The sequence below is a fragment of the Nanorana parkeri genome, unplaced genomic scaffold (assembly GCF_000935625.1).
Source record: "Nanorana parkeri isolate BGI_ZX_2015 unplaced genomic scaffold, ASM93562v1 scaffold950, whole genome shotgun sequence".
NCBI lineage: Eukaryota > Metazoa > Chordata > Amphibia > Anura > Dicroglossidae > Nanorana > Nanorana parkeri.
Window position 1 is genome coordinate 174,602 of NW_017307218.1, and position 21,637 is coordinate 196,238.

General features: G+C 43.4%; 1 protein-coding gene across 1 annotated transcript in view; it reads left to right on the forward strand.

Annotated features, from left to right (window-relative positions):
• The first annotated feature begins 8,381 nt into the window (after nucleotides 1-8,381).
• Nucleotides 8,382-21,637, forward strand: part of DYNC1LI2 (dynein cytoplasmic 1 light intermediate chain 2) — a 54,422-nt gene continuing 41,166 nt past the window's right edge. The window contains exon 1 of the mRNA XM_018566456.1: nucleotides 8,382-8,497. Coding sequence (XP_018421958.1) covers nucleotides 8,421-8,497 — 77 coding nt within the window. The 5' untranslated portion in view covers nucleotides 8,382-8,420. The remainder of the gene's footprint in view (nucleotides 8,498-21,637) is intronic.

A 21,637-nucleotide genomic window follows, 5' to 3' on the forward strand; every position in this document is an offset into this window, starting at 1 on the left:
GTTTGAAACCCCCGCCGAGAATCGTCCGATTCTCGGCGGGTTTGTGGCATGCTCGGGAGACAAATGCCGAGCGGGCCGGTGTGCGGGCATGCTCGGGGGGCGGGCTTTCGATGATCGCAAGTATGGTCTGCCTGGCCAAGATGGGCAGATCGTACGTTTTTTTAATGACCTTACAACCATCGCACAACGAAAGTCTTGCGATGGTTGTAAGGTCTATAGGCACCTTAAGACAAAAGTCGTGCAACCTTACAGTAGCAGAGGTCGCACGCCTTCCATACACCTTGCGATTATCGTATGATCGCGGGATTTCCCGCGATTATCGTACGATAATCGCAAGGTGTATGGGCACCTTTAGCGATAGCAAGGCGCTGATAAGTCTAATTCAGGCCCTAGTTACATTAAATTGAAGGATTGTTTAATGCATAAGGTCCTGCATGCACTTTTTATACTTTATATCTGACTTGAATTGAGCTTTAACAAGGTATCAGCCCTGTTATTCCTCTGTGAATAGTCATCAGTCTGCTGAGCATTCTATGTAACAGGCGGTGAAGGCGGTGCTGTTGTTTACAAGGGGGACTGCATACAGCAGAGAGGTGACCATCTGGTGGGGTGTCATTTTTAATGAACATTCCCTAATAGGCTGATAGGTTCCCTTTAATCCCCGGATCAGGATAACCTGTATCCCTCGTGAGTCAGGGACAGGTCCTATCACAATTTAGAATATGTCCCTCGCTGACGGGGCAATGTGCAGTCAGAAGGAAATGTTAACTGTCTATGTTGATGACAATCAACAGTCTTAGATGAGCCTGGGTTATGTAATCCTGACTGTACAGAAAGACTGCAGGCCATCTTCCCTGTGAAAATCCTCTCGGTGAGGAGTAATGACAACCCAACGACTGGCCTGCAGACCTTCTGCCTGGAATCCACAGGCTGGCTCTGTATGCCCAGATCCATGGAATTTAAATATTTATTCTACTGCGTAAACGCTGTTTATACCACAGACTATGCAGAGGTGTTTATATGAGATGCAGATCTCTCCTGAGCTAGCTGACTGCATCCCTCCAGGCAATGAGAGGTTACATGAATGTCCATAAATTGTCCTCATTTCACAAGCTGCAAGCTGTCCCGGTGTTAGGAGCCGACCATGGTAATTGTCTTCCAGGAACATGACCCCCTAGCTGTCAACTTAGTCTACATCTATTATAAACTAACCCCATGACCATTCTTACATGTACTGTAGTAGGGATGCACTGATACCGTTTTTTTTGGTATCGAGTACAAGTAGCAATATTTTTTTCCTGGTACTCGACGATACCGAATACCGATACCGGAAGTCCCATTAAGGAAGCCAGGTGGCGTATAATGACTCGCCACCCGGCTTCCTGATTAGCAGGAAAGCCGTCCCTATGCTTCCCGTCACTAGGTGACGAGGAAGCATGGAGCCTGCTTCCTGGCCAATCAGGAAGTGGGGCACAGTGTAACCACATGGCGCCTGGCTTCCTGATACCGGAAGTATCGTGCTAGGCACCGCAGCATTTGGGCGAGTACGAGTACCCGCCCAAATACTCGGCACCGTTACCGATACTAGTATCGGTATCGGTGCATCCCTATACTGTAGTACAGCTTTTCAAAAATCACTAAAATAGAGAAAGCCGGGCAAGTCTTATAGTCACCATGACAGTCTCTACCAGTTTTTTCCAAGGTTGCTTTTGGGGTGCAACATAGATAGGAACATTATTGGGGGGAATTTATCAAAACTGGAGCAGACAAATTCTGGAGCAGCCAGGCACTGCAACCAATCAGCTTCTCTGTCTCATTTTCAAATCTAACCTGAGCAAACTGAAGAGAGATGTTGATTGGTTGCCATGAGCAACTGCTCCACATTCTGTTTGCTCCAGTTTTGATAAAGATGGACCGATCTCTGTTAAAACATTGAAAATGAAATGCTAATCCTTTGACTTATCTCTGTTCCAAGACCTGTGAGTGCCCCTAGACCTATTCTGAATTTGTATGGATAAGTACATTTTTCAATACTGTAAAGGCTGGAGAAGCGATCCAAGCCATGTGACCAAAAACTGGCCACGTTTGATGGAAGATTCCTGCGAGTTATCACTTCAAACTGCATCCCAGTGGATTTTGTAGTGAATGCTAGATCATGGGCTTCCTCGATTGCTCATGCAGTTCTACTGTACAGTTGTCATTGTTCATTCATGTCATCATCAAGGCAGCATGTGATTACATAATGATTACCGTTCTGCTGGGTAGGGAGCAGGATGGATTCAGTTAAAGCTAAACAGTGCAAGTGAAATGTGAAAGGGGATTTTAGCACAGAGTTTCATAAACTGGTCCTCAAGAATCACTGCAGTAGACATAGAGGATCCTTGTGTGTCATGGTGCAACTATGAATTTAGTGTACCACTGGTGCAGACTGGTACCCCACCATGACACTTTCTTCTAGCTTGCTCCATGGCTGCTTTGAAAATGTGATATTGATAGGAACATCTGTATTTCGATCGTGGAAACGTTTACATGACCCAAGTCATGTAAGACCTGGCCCTTTGGTTTCTGGATTCCTGCAAGCAGATACTTCAAACTACACCTTAGTTACTTTTATGGTGATTGTTAGATGGATTTGGGCTGCATTGAACTTCCTCGGTTAACTTTGTGTAAGGGAGTCCTTCTCCCACTGGCTGCCAGTGTGAAGGGGCCCTTTCCCCAGTGTCTACCAATGTAAAAGGACCTTCCTTCAAAAGTTTGACAGTGTAAAGGGGTCCTTTTTCCACTGGCTGCCAGCATAAGGGTCCCTTAACGCACTGGTTGCCAGTGTCAGGGGGCCTTTCTCCCACTGGTCCCCAGTGTAAGAAAACCCTTCTTCCACTGACACCCGGTGCAAGAGGCCCCTTCTCCCACTGACAACCAGTGTAAGATGGTCCTTCTCCCACTGACCACCAATGAAATAAGCCTTTCTCCCACTGACCACCAATGTTAGGGGGCCTTTTACCACTGACCACAAATGTAAGGAGGCCCTTTTCTCACTGATTAGCATTGCAACAAGGCACTTCCTCGCTGATCAACCTTGTAAGGAGATCCTTCCCCTCTGACCACCAATGGAAATAGGCCCTTCCCCACTGATCACCAGTGTAAGATGGTCCTTCTCCCACCGACCACCCATTGACAACCAATGTAAGGAAGTCCTTTTCCCACTTACCACCAATGTAACCCACTGACAACCATGGCAAGGAGGCCCTTCCTCAATGACCAGAATTGTAAGGGGCGCCCTTCCCCAGTAACCACCAAAAGGGGCCCTTCCCCACTGACCTTCAGTATCAAGGGATGCTACAGTTTTAACTCTGGTTGTCAAATATGCCAGGTATGCCACATATTTAATTATTTTGTGTATAGTATTATATCTACAACTTACTGATCAAGCTGATGTGCTGTGAGTTGTAGATATACCGTTATCATTTATTGCAGGGTTTCTGAACAGACCAAATAAATATTTCAAGGGTTCCTCCGTGGTAAGAAGGTTTAGAATTAGGGTTGCACAGATACCAAGTACAGTACTCGGTACAAGCACGAGTACATGTACCGATACTTTTGAGCTCCAAGACTACACTAGAGAAAAATAAAAAAAATTAGGAGGCAGCTGTCATTTGTAAGGCGCACACGGAGCTCCCGGGATTTGTACATCTCTGTTTTAATGTAGGATATTGTTTTTATAAATATAAATAAAGGGATGCACAGATACCAGTTTTGCGAGTACGAGTACTGGTACTTGCCGAGTACTTACAAGTACGAGTACTGATACATTTTTGTTTATTGTCATGTGACAGTTTTTCTGAAACAATACAGACTAATGATTTCAGGACAGTGGTGGACCACCAGAGCCAGGTCCCCGCTGCAACCGCTGCAACCCTGGTAGTTCTCATGAAAATCCCAAGTATCTGCACTGGTACTCGAAAAGTATCTGTGCATCCCTATTTAGAATGGCTGCTCTAGCAGACCTCAGGCATAACAAAAACACTGGGAGCTCAGATTTAAAAGCCACGCTAGTACAGGCTCGCACACTCCCTTTGGCTTACCTCTCCAGTCTCCATCCACTCACAGGATACACATACCATCTCTATTCTTCCCTGCTAGATTCTCTTCCTGCACTGTGTGTCCAGCTGGGGGAGGCCAGCAATGGCTTTTTTTGCTCATGGCAGGTTTACATTAATGGTGAGCCATATACCACACTATACATTTGTATACATTTTTCACAGTTTACCGTTCATTATCCATCCATTCAGAGCGGCAAAAATGCTCACGTCCTATATATTTAACAAATTCTGCCCATTGTTAGCTGATTTGAATCATCTTTATTAAGCAGCACCAGTGATTTATTCATATGTGACCTATTCATTATAATGTAAGCTCAGCCAATTTGTTATATTCCCCAGGAGGACAGTTTCCGAATATTGGTCCTGATTAGAACTGCAGCACAGTGATACAGTCACTCTATCCCAGGAGATGCAGCGCCACCTCAAGGCTGATGGCGGTTATTACAGTCATGATGAAAGCAAGTGAAAGCACAGCTATACCATGAATGAAGTGTCAACAGCTTCCTAATCTGGTGTAGGGACCGTGTACCCAATAATTACCATATAAGTTAAAATTAAATAGAATCATTGAACTTTCAACTTTATTTTTTTGTCAAAATCATATACATCTACTTTAGACTAAATTTCCATTTTTTCCTTTTTTTTCCATTTCAATTTATCAATAAACTGTATTAAAGTTGTCAATTTATTGCTAGTTTTGACTTCACGATCAACCGAATTCTGGGAGTCAGTCAAACTCGTGGGTGATTGCCCTAAATTCTGGCAAATGCTTGTAGTTGTATTTGCCATTTTCAGTGGCTAACATTGTCACATGCATGGCCAGCTTCAGACCCTTGGTTCCAGCCATGCTGTCTCAAGGAACCCTATTTGGGTTCACCATGCATGATGGGTGCTGCAGACTTTAGCTGTACAGTCTGCTGTATGGATCAGAGGGAGAAGTCATTGAAGAATGACAAAGGTCCTTCAGACAGGAAATGAAGGCTCAACATAGCTGCTGCAGCTGGGGGAAAAAATGGAAGGCGGGAGTTCAGTTTTAATTTACAGTATTCTTTATATTGCTGGTTTCTTACTCATATTTCTGTTTTTGTAGTTGTAGTATCATGTTGCTCTTTTTATATTTGGGAACCACTGTTGTTTATCTCTTTTTTGCTTGTCTATGGCTTCACTGGGGAGATTGCCCCTCACATCCTGTCGTGGTGACCACATTCTCTTTAGGACAGATGGGAAAGGGAGCCACATAGAGCACTGAAAACTGGCAAAGTTTTGGTGGAGAAAATCCCGCCTGCCTCTATCCAAAATGAAAGCTTTTGGCTGAAGGTTCTCTTTAATCTGCCATACACACTTTGCATTGGCCCAGTGAGCTATTTTAGAGATATGATAACATGTAATTGTAAATATATATAATAGGCCAGCCAATCCGTGATTTTTTTAAATCAGTGGGTAAGGCTGCAGATCTGTTAAAGTATATGTAAACCCGATCCCTAATATCTCATATCAGCTTTAAAATGGTAATATAATTGCACATTTATTTCGACGTTTTTCAATCTGCAGCTTTTATTAAAGCTGAACTCCAGGATAAGTAAACATTGTCTAAATATAAGAGTCATGTGTATCCCTGAACCTTGGTGAGCTTTGTGTATTTCTTCCACATCTGTGCAGTAATCCAGTGTGAAACTTCATCTCTGTGTAAGAACTTCCTGTAATAAAGACCAGTCACTGCTGCTTTCTCTGCTTGTGCAGAATGACTGGTCCTGTCTCCGCCCCCTCCTGTAGTTTTCTGTCGTGATTGAGTGGTATCAAATATTGGTGAAATATTAATAATAGGGTGGTGTCTGAATTATACTTAGATTTAATAGACAGTGCCTCCAGCCGATTACGGCAAATAATAAATAACTTAACAACCAGTATGAATTCAGTTCAGACACTTGATAATACACACCAAACCACTTCCCTGAGTTCTTTGAGCTTATGGTGATTTCTTACCACAATATATAAATATCTCCCAATTACACTAATAAATCAAAATAATTTATTAATATACGAGTATAATCATATATTTCTGTACAAAACATAAATAACTGGTGATTACAGGTCCAACACACAATCAATGAAATAAATGTAAATAAATTATCAGAAAAAAAATAAAAATAACTAGACACCTTTAAGATTGTTTCTGACTCTCCGTGGCCATAGGAAAGACAGAAACATATCTCAAAGTAAAAATGCCCTTGTGATCCTAATGATTTCTGAAGATAATAGGTTTACTATTCTAATAGGGACAACAAGCAAAACAGGCTAGTATACTTACAATAGCAAACTAGTTACATACAAATCTGTACCCAATTTAACCATACACAATACAATAATAGAAAAAGATGTGATAAATTATCAGAATAATTCACCCTGCATACTGTTAATTAGAATTGTAAACAAAAACACTAATAATAAAATGTAACCTCTATAATTTTGGAATAAAGAAAGTTGATTTTTCATACATAATCAATATCTCACCACTCCTTCAAAAGAAATATGTTCAGGGTCTTATCGGATGATATGATGGCTCGTTTTAGGCAGCAAGGGTTAAGTCTTAGCGATGGTGAATCAGTGACAGTCCTTTGGTTATATCCAGGAAGTTTTCTTCAGAGCTCTCTTCTCCCCTTTTTTTTCTTTTCATCTTTCTCCTTGGTATTTTATATGGTTTGAGAGCATTGTTCGTATTGGCGACTCCCCAACCACTATTTACTTTCTTCCAATTGATCGGCTCAGAAATGGTAGTTGATTGGTATGATTCACTCATATCGTTTGCATTCAGTTGAGTAAATCTCGGATGTGTTTGAGAACTTACTCAACCTCAGACAATAATCATAGGTGATATCAATCTTGAAACAATAGGGCGAATTAGCTGTCTTGGAGTTTTTATGTTTCTTGGTTGGTTTTTCATATGGGGCAAAGATATCCTTAATCTGGGTCTTTCTTGTTTCATTTCTTTTATTTACTGACCTTGAAGTCTTAAAGGTCTTCCAGCATCGTCAATTGTGATTCCATGGTTACTCAAATTCTTAGACTTCATTTGCAATGTTTATCTCTTTGAATTTAGTTGGTTAGTACAATAGCTGGTTCCTCAAGGGTCCCTTGTATTGTTTGTTCATTGCTTAGTTTTGTACACAATAGGCTGTTTTGGTTGATTAATTTATCTGTCCAGCACAGACTTCTGGACCCTTGTTTGACAGTGTACAGAAAAGTTTGATTTAGTTTTCTGTACAAGTCATAGTTCATCAGTTTTATGTAATTTTGTATAGAAATACCCTGACATATTCGCAGGCACCGTGTAGTGGGTGGGAGCCTGCAAGGTCCCTCCCGTGGCTCTGCTCAGGCTAATACAGCATAGTGATGATGTAATTGTACAAAGGCAATTGGTGCACACAAAGTGAGTTTATTTTGATACACATATTGAGAAATATATTTAAATTAATGTTTTTCTGCGCGGACTTCAGCTTTTAAATAATACCTGGTGATCCTGCCATGAGGGTCCTTGTTAAGGCACTTCCTGTTATAAGGCATACATCCCCGCTTTCTGAGATGTGAAAGAGAGACACATTATAACACAAAGTATGTTGGCAAAGGACAATCTCCCTTATGATTATCATGAAGAATTATTATGCAAAAAGATGATTGGTCAACCCGACAAATGTTTTTTTTGTAATGATTGCTTTCAGTCCTATGGCTGGCTATTGTTTGCACTGCATGAGAATAAATTGAATTTTTCCACCCATGCAGAGAAACAATGGACCAGTTGGAAGAGATTGTAGTGTAAAAAGAAACCTGACTAAAAGTAAGCGATCTGATAAATAAAAATACAATTTATTGCAATTTTTGCCTTTATTTTCACCCAGGCTGTCTCTTGGGGCACCATAACAATGACTCTTTCATACATCACCAAAAAGCCTAAATATAAGTAGTGACATCATACAGTAATATCATTACATCTTATCGTGCAGTACCACCTCATGACCAGCAGGTGGCAGTGTAGGCACAGGGCGTCTCCTCAAACCATGACCTCACCCCGCCTCAAGACCCAGACACTCTAGCTGTCTTCACTATTGCCTGATTATAAAGTACAATTATTTCTGACTTCTGCGTGTTATTACAGCAAAGAGCGGAACATGAATGGAACATTTCCGATTCCGACGCGCACATATATCCAGTTATTATTGAATTCTGGTGCGTGTTAGCTCTCCGGCGCATTCCACGACAGCCCTTAGACGGGGTCCTAGGACAGCGCCGGGTGATGTCATTCTTTGTGGCGGCCGCAGTGGCAAGATGGCGGCGGAGAGGAAGCTGCTGGATGCTGAGGCAGCGGGAGCCGGTGGAGAAGAGGACGAGGGGCAGAGTCTGTGGTGAGGAGGGGGCCCCGGGCAGAAGGGGGCTGGAGGACATTGGGGACAATTGGACATGAGAGTTGTAGGAGGCTGCTTGTCAGTGTGTGCAGAGGGAGGACATCACCCACCCTGACAGGAGAGGGCCAGGGAGGGCCCCTGGACAGTACACCTAACAGCATCCATTGCTCTAAACAGGGTACCCCAGGGGCTGTTAGCACCTCAAAAGTTGAGCAGCCATAGTTGCTCCAACTCACATTGACATGAAGCAGTGCAGACTGCACTGACAGTGTGCAGTAACCCATGGCAACCAGTCAGTGTGGCATGACACTGTAGACTGCTGCGTTATTCAGTATATTCCTTTCACACACCATACTGGAATCAGCCATGTGGTTAAAAGGCTGCTGCAATGACTCCTGACCTGTCAGGGTGTATAACACGGATAAGACGTGTCGCCAGCACGCCAACATGCTTGTTTTAGCATGATGAAGTAATGTAATAATGTAATATTTATAGCATGATGAAGTAATGTTTCGGATCCCTTCCTCAAGTATGTGATCATCCCATACCTGATGAAGGGTCCCTGTGCGGTCCCCAAATGTTGCTCTCCAATGCAATCGTAATAAAGAAAGCTTTGCACTTGGAAGCAAGCTTGCTTGTGTGCTGGCGACTTTTCTAATCCACTTTATTCAGCAAGTAATGAGTGATGACATCCGGGGGAAGCTGATGCGTGTGCTTAATGGTTCAGGCAGGCCATGCTGGGTTTTGTAGTCCCACAGAAGCTAGGGGCAGTAGTGCTCTATCTCTGGCTTACCTCTGAAAGCAGACCTATCCTCAGCTATAAGGCCTCATTCACACTGCCACTGACAGATATGAGGCATATAGAGGACATTTAATAACTTATAATATTTTATAATGAAATCATTCACACTGGGCGTTTACCTGCGCCCTGCACGTCTGGGGTCGCATAAGAATTCTGTGCATCAGGGGTCCGATAAGAAATACTAAACGCATGTAAATGTGATTAAACCTGTGAAAGGTCGACAGATCTAGACACAGAAAAACTTGATCCGGGAAGAATATTGTTTGTTTACATTTCCTAGATCACTTCCTTTGTGTGTAAATAACCAACACAGGAGTGCCAGTGGGAATGTAGCCTGGCAGGGTTGCTGGGGCGCAGAATTAAGTTTTTTAGTAGGGCTGAAAGAGAGAGCAACTGCTGGAGTCTGTTCTGTCCCTCTTAATCTTGTACTGGACAGGAAGTTCAGGGAAGCCAAGCTGAGAGTCGGAGCTGTTCTGAAACCATGACTATATGTGCTTGGGTGAAAATGTAAAGAAATACTCTGCTGGGCAACTTATTTGTTCTGAATTTATTATGAAATAAAAGTTTGAGTTAATACTACTTTAAATGTAGATGTGATCCCTAACTGGATGACTTTTAGTTGGCTAAAGCACTGTGTAATGTAAACAATCGCCATGTTTTTTGTTACATAGGAGATACTGTATTCACTTTTTTTTTATGTATTTATTTTTGCATCTCAGTGGTGCTCATCTCCTCTAGACTTGTTCAGTCACTTCCTGTCTATGTGCATGCAATCCAGCTGTGTGCCATTGCTCATGACGGGCTTCCTTACAGTGAAGATGACAAAACATGCCTGTGTGGTAAGTTTTGGCATGGCCACCTGAAGTTTCCACTTAAAGCTTGTGTGACATGGTGACAACACGGAAGAGCATTTGGAAAAACAGGGACAGCGATTTTCCTTCATAAAGCAGGAAGCGCCTGAACAAGGACCTTCCTTGCAGGATCACCAGATATCATTTTAATGAAAGCTGCAGATATCAAAATGTTGAAACTTCAATTTGAATAGACATTGCAATATTAAAGTTCATGTGAAATGTGTGTGATTGGGATTAGATCTACTATCCAGCACTGCAAAGAGCCATTTACTGTCTGTAAGATTGTGGCCAGCGGGAATAAATAATGCCCCAGGGTCAGTAGGAGTAAAAAAAAACAAAAAACCTAGTGCTTGGCATCAGTGGGGGTCAGAATAATGCCCCATTGTTGGTACAAGTGGAAGGAATAATGCCTCTTCATTGGTATCAGTAGAAGAAATGGTGCCCCCATCACTGGGGTCTGTGGAAGGGATAATGCCCCATCACTGGGGTCTGTGGAAGGGATAATGCCCCATCACTGGGGTCTGTGGAAGGGATAATGCCCCATCACTGGGGTCTGTGGAAGGGATAATGCCCCATCACTGGGGTCTGTGGAAGGGATAATGCCCCATCACTGGGGTCTGTGGAAGGGATAATGCCCCATCACTGGGGTCTGTGGAAGGGATAATGCCCCATCACTGGGGTCTGTGGAAGGGATAATGCCCCATCACTGGGGCCGGTAGAAGGGATAGTGCACCGAGGGCCAGTTAAATGCAAACAAAGGGCCTCAGTTTGGAGACTACTGCTGTAGAGGATGGATATCGACCATTTGTTATATATTGGGGTTTACACATTGATAAATAAGGTTTGATCTTTACTGGTGTGTCTCGTGCTGGTTGCAAGATATGCTGGACATTGTAGTTCCCTAATAGCTGCAGAGCCATTGGTTGTGGCGGCTCTAGTTCAATTTGCAGAGTGTGGTGAACTTGATGGTATATTTCTGAGCTGTCAGCATTGTCATGTCAGCTGTACTGGAGTGTTATCCTAACACATACCACTCGCATCTGCTTGTCATCACCAGCGCATGCTAAACTTGGGAAGCCAACATGGCAGAAATATTAGCTAAGGGCCCTGGTGTCCTCACCACTTCACATTTCTAAGGTGCATGGTTTTATTACATGTTTCTGCCTCTGAGGTATTTGCTGTATATTGTTTATTTCCTTACTTAGAATTAGCTGCCTTCCTTTCTTATTCGTGTTTATCTCCTTCTGGACCTTCCCACACTCTCAGACTTTGCTGACTGCCTGGGTTATATGGATAGATTAATTGTAATTAAAGGGTTTACATATCTACTTTTTCTGAAGAGAATGTTCCCATCAGTGCTGTTCTCAAAATCCAATATGAAGATGAAAAAAGCCAGTGGACGGTGACCTGAAATGTCACTGTTAAGATGGAGTGGAGTACGTTATTCTCATTCTTCTTGCCATGTTTGCATAAATGCAGTAAAGGAGCAATTTTACATGGTTGGTTGCTAGGTTTTTGTCCTGGCCACTTTCATCTGCATATAGTTACCCTGGGAGTGCCCTTAGAGGCATAGCTGTTGAGCAGGGCCACTGATTCAGTAGGTGTACAATTCTCCTTCCTGTTAATAACCAAAATAATAGGCATTTGGTCACCTGACTCTTGCTGTAGAGGAAGATTAAGGTGCCCATACACTGTTCGCATTTTGGCCGGTTTTCGAGAATGCGGCCAAAATTCGCACAGTGTGTGCCGCTGTTGTCATCCTTTCGATTGGCGTCCCCCGACCAACTGATCGAAGGAGCAGGTTGGAAAATGTTCGATCAATCAGAACTGTCAATCAGAACTGGCAGCCAATGAGCTGCCTGCTCTGGTCGGGTATTCTGACAGGTGGCGGGGGCACCTGTCGGAATACAATGTAAACAGCATGACTCCTCGATTGACACGCTGTTAGTGTTGATGGAGGAATCGGGTGTAATTTTAGTTTTTTTTCGTTTTTGTTCAGCCCGCAGGGCCAGCCTTAGAGTTGGGCTCATCATCCCCTTCAGCAGAGATGGTGGGAGCAAAGCCCTAGGTTGTTGGTCAAGGGACCAGCTTTGGAGGAGTAATTTGCCCCTTATGATACTTTGTTTACTGTAAAGGAAGATTTGTATTTTTATTGCAGGTATTCATATAGCGCCATCAATTTACACAGCGCCCTCAAGGAGTTTGTGCTAGGAGCGCAAATCCGAAAATATAAATGGTGTGATTTGAATGAAAAATTATTTTCAGAAAGTGAAGAACTTACTTGTGGTGTCAGAAGTCCGGGCGCGGTGGCGATTCTGGCGCTGACAAGAAGACCCACTTCTTCTTTTCGAGCTTGAGAAAGAGGATCTCCTCGAAAAGCGTTGCTCATGTTACACTGCCCCGTGCACCCCCCTTCCTAACCGACTGTCACTTTCACTCCATCACGTTTAGAACAAATACCACGTCCAAGACCAGAGGCAGCTTCCCTATCGGCCCTTCGGCACACACAGCACCCAGTCTATATCTGCTCTATGCTTTAGCCCTTGACCCCTGATCTCACCAATATACTTGATGATACCATTCCCAGCCGCCATGGCCAACTCCTAGGACAAGTCCTGTTTCACCCCTACTCCTTCACCTGGAGACCACTGCAAATGGAACAATATTACAATTAACACTTCCTGCAGCGCTAGAATCGCCACCGCACTCGGACTTCTGACACCACAAGTAAGTTCTTCACTTTCTGAAAATAATTTTTCATTCAAATCACACCATTTTATATTTTCGAAATTGCGCTCTTAGTGCCTCATCATTACGTTCACAGGGTCCTCCTCCTGTTTTTTGAGCAGCAATCCACACCATGCGCATCCACGCACGTCCTGCATTCCTGAGAGAGCGCTGTGTTTTATTCTTCTTGTTCCCTCAAGGAGTTTGCAGTCTAAGATCTCTAAGATCCCTATCTCACATGCATACATGCAGGAGCCAATTAAACTTCTTTGGTGTGTGGGAGGAAACTGGAGTACCCGGGTAAACCCACACAAGCACAGGGAGAACATGCAAACTCCTTGCAGATAGTGACCTGGCCGGGCTACAACCCGGGGACCCCCAGTGCTGCAAGGCAGAAGCACTTACCACTACACCACTGTACTGCTGTATACTTACCTGTCCGGTGGTCTGTCTTCAAGGTCTGCTGCTTTGTAGATTCCCAGCCACTGTAGGTATCCAACGTTCCATGTGTCTTGAATACCTGCGCCCCTCTCCATGTGGTGTGATTCCTCTCACCAGCTTGTGCATCCTGACTCTGTAATGATAATGTCACTTAAAGGATTAACACGCCAGCTAACTTTCTTTATTAGTTTTGAATAGGGTGGGGAAGAGCAAAAAAAACATTTTGTTTAACATTTCTTTTTGTTTGACCCCGTCGAGGAGATTTTCCTTCACTTGCTGTTCCTGTGATGTCAGTGCAAGGAATGAGATGGGGTGGGGGTGGTGGTGGGGGGTTACTAGTGCCGAGTTGATAATAAAAGCCGCACTGTTTGATTTTAAACTACAAAGTATCAGATACAATTGACACCAACCGTGAAACAATGTGATACAATGGGGTTTAGTAGAGCTGCTGTCAAAAACACAAGAGGACAAAAACAACAATAAAGCCATTGTCAGGCGGTCTTACTCTTTTTTTTTTTTTTTTTCCAGTAAAAATGTGTTTTTCTCTGTCCCCAGTGGAGAGATTTTTCCTCACTTCCTTTTTTGACAGGAAGTCAGAGAAAGCTCTGCAATATGGACACAGATGGCAATAAAATCATGACAGAGGCTGTAATCCTTCACCGTGCTATTTAACTCCAGCCATAAAAGTCTCAACTCGAGTTGGGCTTTAATGGGGTAAAAATTAATTTGCTATTTGTAACTTTGATTTTTTTTCTTTTTTACTGGACCTGTCGTATGAACAGAGAGCAATGAATATCATGAAACAAACAATTCTACCCAAATGTGATATGTTTTTGTGGTTGCAGGCTAGATGAATCGCATGTAAACATCTTCCTCCTCCCGGGGTCTCCAGTCACAAGATATTCCCAATAGAATTCTCATTTTTGTTCTAGGCTACTACCAAGATCAATTGCAATTTTCTCATGACTAGTGGAAGAGGATGGAAGTACTAAATAGTGTGGAGAAATATTATAGCTGGAGCCTCTGAGACATAGGGGGGAATGTATCAAAACTGGAGCAGACAGGATCTGGAGCAGTTGCCCATGGCAACCTATCGGCATCTCTCTCCCATTTGCTTAGGTAAGATTTGAAAATAAGAGAGAGAAGCTGATTGGTTGCAGTGCAAATTTGCTCCAGTTTTAATAAATTCCTCCCATTATTTATTACAGGTATTTATATAGCGCTGACAATTTACGCAGTCCCTGCCCTCCAGGTGCTTACAATCTGAGGTCCCTAGTACACACACATACATAGAAGGGCCAATTAACTTTCCAGCATGTCTTTGGAGTGTGGGAGGAAATCGGAGTACCTGGAGGAAACCCACACAAGCACGGGGAGAACATGCAAACTCCTTGCAGATAGTGCTCTGACCTGGAAATGAACCAGGGACTCCCAATACTGCAAGGCAGAAGTGCTACCCAGTGGGACATATAATAAGACAGCAGTTCATTTAAAACATAAGTACTTCATGCTCTTCCTCCCCAGATACATATTTACCTGAGCCCTGTGACCTCCTGCCTTTTATTTACATCCTTCACACAAAATCTTGTCTGCTCTGGTCACACCTGCGCAATACATCTCCATACACTTCCATGGATCACATCTACCTCTGTCTTCTAGCTGGGAAATGCGGGGAGATGGACCCCTGTCAGTTTTCTTGTTGCTGTATGTGCAGATTCATCCTCTGTTTGTCCTGGTGACCACTACGACTGGGACCTGAAAGCGAGGGAAATCCAAAATGTTGAGTTGTCGCCAGAGCAGGAAAAGAGGGAAATCTTCCAGTGGGGACCCATGTCTTGGTGACAATTGTTAAATAGATTTACTTCACTTTTTGATGAAAGAAATGTCATCTCGCTTCCTGTTGTGTCTACAGGAGGTTTTACACATTTCCTACTCCCTTGTATCTAAATCCGGGGGGGGGGTTTCTAGGAGCCAACTAGCCAATGCTCATTAAAAGTTACAGCTGGCACCTATCTTTTTGGGCTTTTTTTGGTTTTAGTTTTCATCAATGGAGCTGGCTCCTAATTCCATATTAATGAGTCCACTCTGGATCTAAAGTATATCTTTAGAAACACATCAATTAGATCTGATTAAACAAGCTCTTCTATCCAGAAGCTAATCAGGTTCTCATGTAATCTCGGTAGTCTTTTTACACATTTCTACCTCAAGTGGACCTTTCATTATGTTCTCATGTCTGAATACATTTCTCATATATCACGGCAACAGTATTAGGGCTGCAGCTAATGATTATTTTCTTAATTGATTAGTTGGGCGATTTTTTTTAAATCCCATCCTTAATTTAAAATAAAATACACAAATGCGGTGCTACAAACACAATGTTTACTTGAGAATAAAACTGCATGCACAATTTTTTCCAATTTCACTGCACTGGAAAGCACGGCATTGGGGTACTGTGCGTTCGATCACACTGTGGGTGGCAGGTGCATTTGGGGGGCTATTGAAATGCATGGCACTTCAACGCACCTCCCACAGCAGAATTTGTCAGGCCCAAACTGACTTTTTTCTCCACTTTTTTTTATTTTTTTATAACTGTATTGTAAGCACAAAGGGCTTGAATAGCTTCAGCCAGGAAATGACAGCTGCCAGTGGCAAGATTCTGCAGGTGGCAGCTGAATGTAAATACAACAGAAAGTGGGCGTGTGCAATAGGCAGCCTGCTATTGGCCATTTCAAATTGCAATAGCAGGCTGGCTATTGTACCCGCCCACTGCTTGCTCTGCCCTCCTCCCAGCATGGAGGAGAGAGCTAGTGGATCCAACCAACTAATCGATAATGAGAATAGTTGACAACTATTCTCATAATCGATTAATGGATTAGTTGGTTGTAGCCCTGAACAATATAATATTTTAGAAAAATGTCACCTTTCTATAATTTTAAAAATCGCTCCTTTGGCAGAGATCAGTATATTGTAACTTTGTAGCAAGGGGAGAATCTGCAGCAGGGTCTGGTCTGTCAAAAGTTTATGAACACAGCCAAGAGCGACACAGGCACCAGGATTTATATAATCTTGTCATCTCTGACCAGGAAGTAGATGCTGACCCCGGATGATACCTGAACAAAAATGGCTCCCTATTCATTGTTAGGGGAGATACTGTGATCTATGAGAAAGATCTATGAGAAAGGTAAAAATAGTGTTGAATGTACCCATTACTTAGCATGCGTACACCTAACATGATGCAATATATTTGACGCTATGCCTGCTTTATTTTTTGTAAACCATGGCTGTGTAATTTGGGGCCCGGCTGCAGTGCTGTGTGTATTGGTGTTTGACAAGCTATTACAAAGGCTTTGTCTGTGATCCCTCCCTGCCTCGAGGAATACCACGCCCTGGCGTGTCAAGCCGAGCTAATCCCTTTTTCTCTAGTCACCTTCCAGGACAGCATTAGAGAGATAGGCTCCTCCCACCGGAAACAGGAAACACATCACCCACACCTAGAAAATGATTTGGGTCGGTGTCTGTCTGAGAATTTCTTGGTTGAACTTTTCTAATTGCCCTTATACTCTGTGTATCTTGCACTGTAATAGCTGTCAATCTACCTTTTCCTAAACAGTCACTCACTGAGTTTTCTGTGCTTGTTTCTTCTTTGCTGTCATTCATGCCGTGGCTTCAGTATTGTATGTTCCGCCACATTCCAGATTTCACCATTCACAAGAATTGTTGTTGTGATTATTGTAATTTCCTACTTAGCGGTTCAGTTCATTTCAGTAAACTAGAAGTTTACTTGCTTGTGGGAAGTGAGAACCTCTTGCTGATTTGGTTTCTGTAGCAGGGCTGGACTGTGCCCTCTTCTTGTATCGCTTTGAATGTAGGGGTACGGGGCTTTTGCATTTCAGTTCGGAATCCTGTTTTGGGATTGATTTGGCTTGGGTTTGTGTTGATGGGAAAATGTAATTTGCTTTCAGAGATCAGTTTTATGCATTGCAAAAAACGAGCATGTAATTATATGCCTTTGTGTGTTTTTATGGCAGTGGTCCCCAACCCCCGGGCTGCGGACCGGTGCCGGTGGATCAAATGGTACCGGGCCACCCAAGGAAAATTAAATTATTTCCATTTTATTTACTGTGGTGTATTTCTCTCGGGTTTGTCCGACTTTCCAGGACGAGAGGTTAACCGGGAGCTGAGAGACGTCACCTAAAGCCGCACCAATACCGCGCATGCGCAAAATATCGTGATATCGGGGCGGTTTTAGGTGACGTCTGGAGCTGAGTGGCAGTGGCGTTGTAGCTTTGGTAAAGAGAAGGTGTGTATCGCTCTTCTCTCTGTTCACCGGTACTTTCTCATGTTTAACAGTGCTTGGTGTGCGTGTATATTGTGTTTGCTCAAATTTAACCCACAAATTAGCAAAAATGAGTACGAAACAGACGTCGTTAGAAAGTTTCCTTGGGAAAAAGAAAAGGCGCAGTGAAGAGACAGAAGAAGGGCCTTCAGCATCAAAGAAACATGTAACTTTTAACAGACAATACCATGAGTCCTACTCGAAATATGGATTTATCAGGACAGGTGATTCCCAAACACCAAAACCGCTCTGCATAGTTTGCAGCGACCAGCTCTCTATTGAGGCAATGAAACCTTCAAAACTGAGCTTGTATAAAAAATATAAACAATCAAATTCCCCCCTCAGCGGGCCGCGGTAAAATAATCAAACGTTGACCGGTCCACGGCGATAAAAAGGTTGGGGAGCACTGTTTTATAGGACAGTTCCAAGAACGCGTTCACACCATAGCGTTGCACTAAATGCATGGTATCTGTGTGTTTGATGCACTATCGCACAGCACACCTAGCGTACGACACTGTATGCTAGGTGCGTTGCATTGCTATTGCCACTTCCCAGCAGCCCAACCAACTGTAACGCAGTACCCTGCGTTGCAGTGGGGAATATGCATGCGCTACTTTTTTTTAAATCACAATGCACGTACTGTAGTACCACGCACTGCAGTGTAATGCATGACCACTAGGAGGTGTGTTGAGGTGTCATTCAGATGAAATGCAATGTAAAACCTAGCACACGGCACTGCAGTGGCGTCACAATGGGGTGCGGCCCGCACCTGGGTGACACCAAAATGACTGACAGTCATTTTGGTGTCACCCCCCTCTGAAAAGTTGGGCACTCGATCATGGACCGAGGGCCCAACAGTTGCTTGCGAGAGAGGAGGGGACCTGGCGGCATACCGTATTCCGCCGCATGCGCGATGATGTCACGGCAGGGTGTCACCCGGTATCTGCTCCGGGTGACACCCGGCCTCGTGACGCCCTTGCGGTACCACACACTAGGTGCGCTCTGCACTAACTGCGTGGATATCGTGGCAATAGCGCAAAGCTAATGCATGAACAGCTCCCAAGGCAAACAAATGCATGCAGTGATTTTTAAATGGTATAATGCACAATGTGCGTTTCCTTGAGTTCAGGTACCTTCAGTTTAGCTGTGTTTAGGAAAATTACTGTAGAAATCTGTGCGTCCAGGGATGGGTTGGATACTCTGAGCATGTCTAAACGCATGTACATCTTAAACACTGGAGGAAGGACTCTGGGAAATATAAAGTTTGTTTGTACTTCCCAGATCAATTTCTTCTGTGATTTAAATAAGAACACAGGAAGCTGATGTGACTGAAGGATTAAAGTTCATTGACAGACGTACAGATGACCGATTTTGACCTGCATTTGATCTTCTAAGCTGCATCAATTTACTGCTTTTATGTTCCCAATGGCTGTTTTTAGGAGAAAAGCAATTTCTGTTGTAAACAAAAGCCCATCCACTGCAGCCCTGGCACTCTTTACAGAGGAAATGAGAACAATTTGTTGTGGTAAGACACACTGACGGCCAGACAAATCCCCTTTTTACAGCCACTGTTGCTCACATAGACTTTTAAAGTGAAAGTGGACAGTGAGTCTGAACTTTGCTGTGTTCAAGCAGTACAACCTCTGGTAAAGTCTGCAGCATTCAACACCTTTAGGAGCGTCTGATGTCCTTTTACTGCATGCCGTGGTTCCTCCTGCCAGCTCCTATGGCACCACTGAGTTCTGTAGTGTTATAAGGGCCAGGAGGAGAATGCATGGTGCATAGCAGTTGCACCATATAAGACAAAACGATGCCAAGGGCTGACTCCTCCCATAAGGTTGTATCCATTACTTTTATTAGGAATCGCCTTGTGCATAGAGCCCCCATTATTATTTGTAACCTGAACTCTGGCCTATTACCCCTCAATTCCTGGTCTTTTTGAATACAGAATAAAAAAGACATGGCTTTTTTAACTTCACACTTTTAGCTGGTTTGATGATGTCACCGGTACTTCCTGTTCTTCCTCTGGCAGACGTGGGGTGCAGGCACTCTTCCAATACTGAGCGACGCTTACATAATGACGTTTGAGTTTTGCTCAGTACTGGAGCCCAGGCTGTGTGATGACAAGCCCCCTAGGGGACCATGTAAAAGACAGTCTGGGCTCACATGAAATCGGCACAATGATGACTGTTCTACCCTAAGAGGACTGCTGGCACTGGACTGAGGAGGAAGTCGGGGACAGCGCTGAGATAAAGAGAGGGTAAGTAGAACTTTGGAACATTTTTATTGATTTTACAGTAGGGGGTTGGGGATCCATAGCAGAAAAATATTTTTTCATTGAAGTTCTACTTTTAATGTGACAGATGACATTAACTAGACTACAACACTGTTCTGATACGTGCTGATGAAAATCCAACAGATTTGAGCTGCGCTTCTGACAGTTGGGTTGATGTTTGGTAAATGTCCTTAGGCCCATGACAGACTAATGATCATGTTGCTGACAGGATCTCTAAACTGTGCAGTGAAAACACTCATCTTCTTGCACGTGCCAGTCCCTCGCCGGCCGGAGGTGTCCCTCCTTTGATAATTCTGCAGACTGTAATGACGAGGGAGAGAGTGATGGCTCTCGCCTCCAGTCGGTAATGGAGCAACACACTGAAGAAGATGCGTATTTCATTGCCCTGCTGTGTCCTACGTAGTGATCCTGCTGCTGGTGAGTTGTCAGGATCACTAATCTGACCTGGCTTTTCTGCTCAGGGTTTGTTGACACCATCTCAGGACCAGAGTGTTTTTGTCCGCACATAAAATGCATTCCAATGGTATTTCTGGGCTCTGTTCACACCAGTGCAGTCAGTTCTGGTACAGGAGAAAAAAAATGCTGCATGCACTATTTTGTTCTGGTCCGGAATGCTCCAAAATGCATGTAAACAAATCAAAAATGCATGCAAACACACTGGACCACACCTGAAAGCCTATTTTAAGCTTAAAAAACCAAAACCGAACGCATTTGAAATGCATCCAGATCTGGTCTGGAGATGGTGTGAACAAGCCCTTAAAGATTTTCAGCTATTTTACTCCTGTTAGCTGCTCATTCCCTTATTGAAAATGATTCACTAGTAACATATAGTTGAAGATATTTAATGTGATGAACATAAAGCAATGTACACATCAAACATCAGGCAGGTTATTCCCTTTTATACAATGCTACTTTTTCTGGCTGAGTCTCAGCAGATTACTATGAAGGTATCTCTCCAAATAGAAAATAAAAGGCACTTAGGCTTTCTAATAGTCTGTTAATGGGTTTCTAATTTACCTCCCAGGTGAGACACCAAGAACCAGTACAGAGTAGGTAAATGCTCATTAATAATGATGATACAGAAGTTCTATCATCCCCTGTAATATTTGCTGTACTGAATTTATGGTACCATCTAAAGTCTCCAGTGTTATAGTCTAAACAATGCCCAAATCCAGTTAGTATGTGATACTCAAACCTCATAAAACTAAAAAGAAAAAACTTCCTGTACCTTTCCTGACTGAGCCAAATCCTCCATTTGTGTCTCACACTCCCCCTCCCAGACACTGCAGCTCCCAGTTGGAGGGTTTCAGCAGCAGAGGCAGTGCTATTAATACAGAAAGCAGTGGTCAGGGCTAGGTGTTGCCAGCTGATGACTGTCCAGTGCGGATAGCTATGATCCCTTCAGCATTGTCTCATCCCACTGTAGTACAAACAGGGACCGCATATGTGATGGAGACAATGCTGCTCTGTATCCAGGAGCAGTGCAGCAGCATAGTCGTCTCCTCCTCATCGCAGCAAGCCGTGGGAGGTGAACCACACCTTAGGATAAATGTGTTTGTGACATAGGAGCTAAGGAAAACTACAAATGCACTTACAATTAAATAGGAGGTCTGCAAAGTTCATAAATAGAGCAGATTATGGCGTCCATTGTGTACAGTATTGTCATTGTTATGCTGGTGATTTT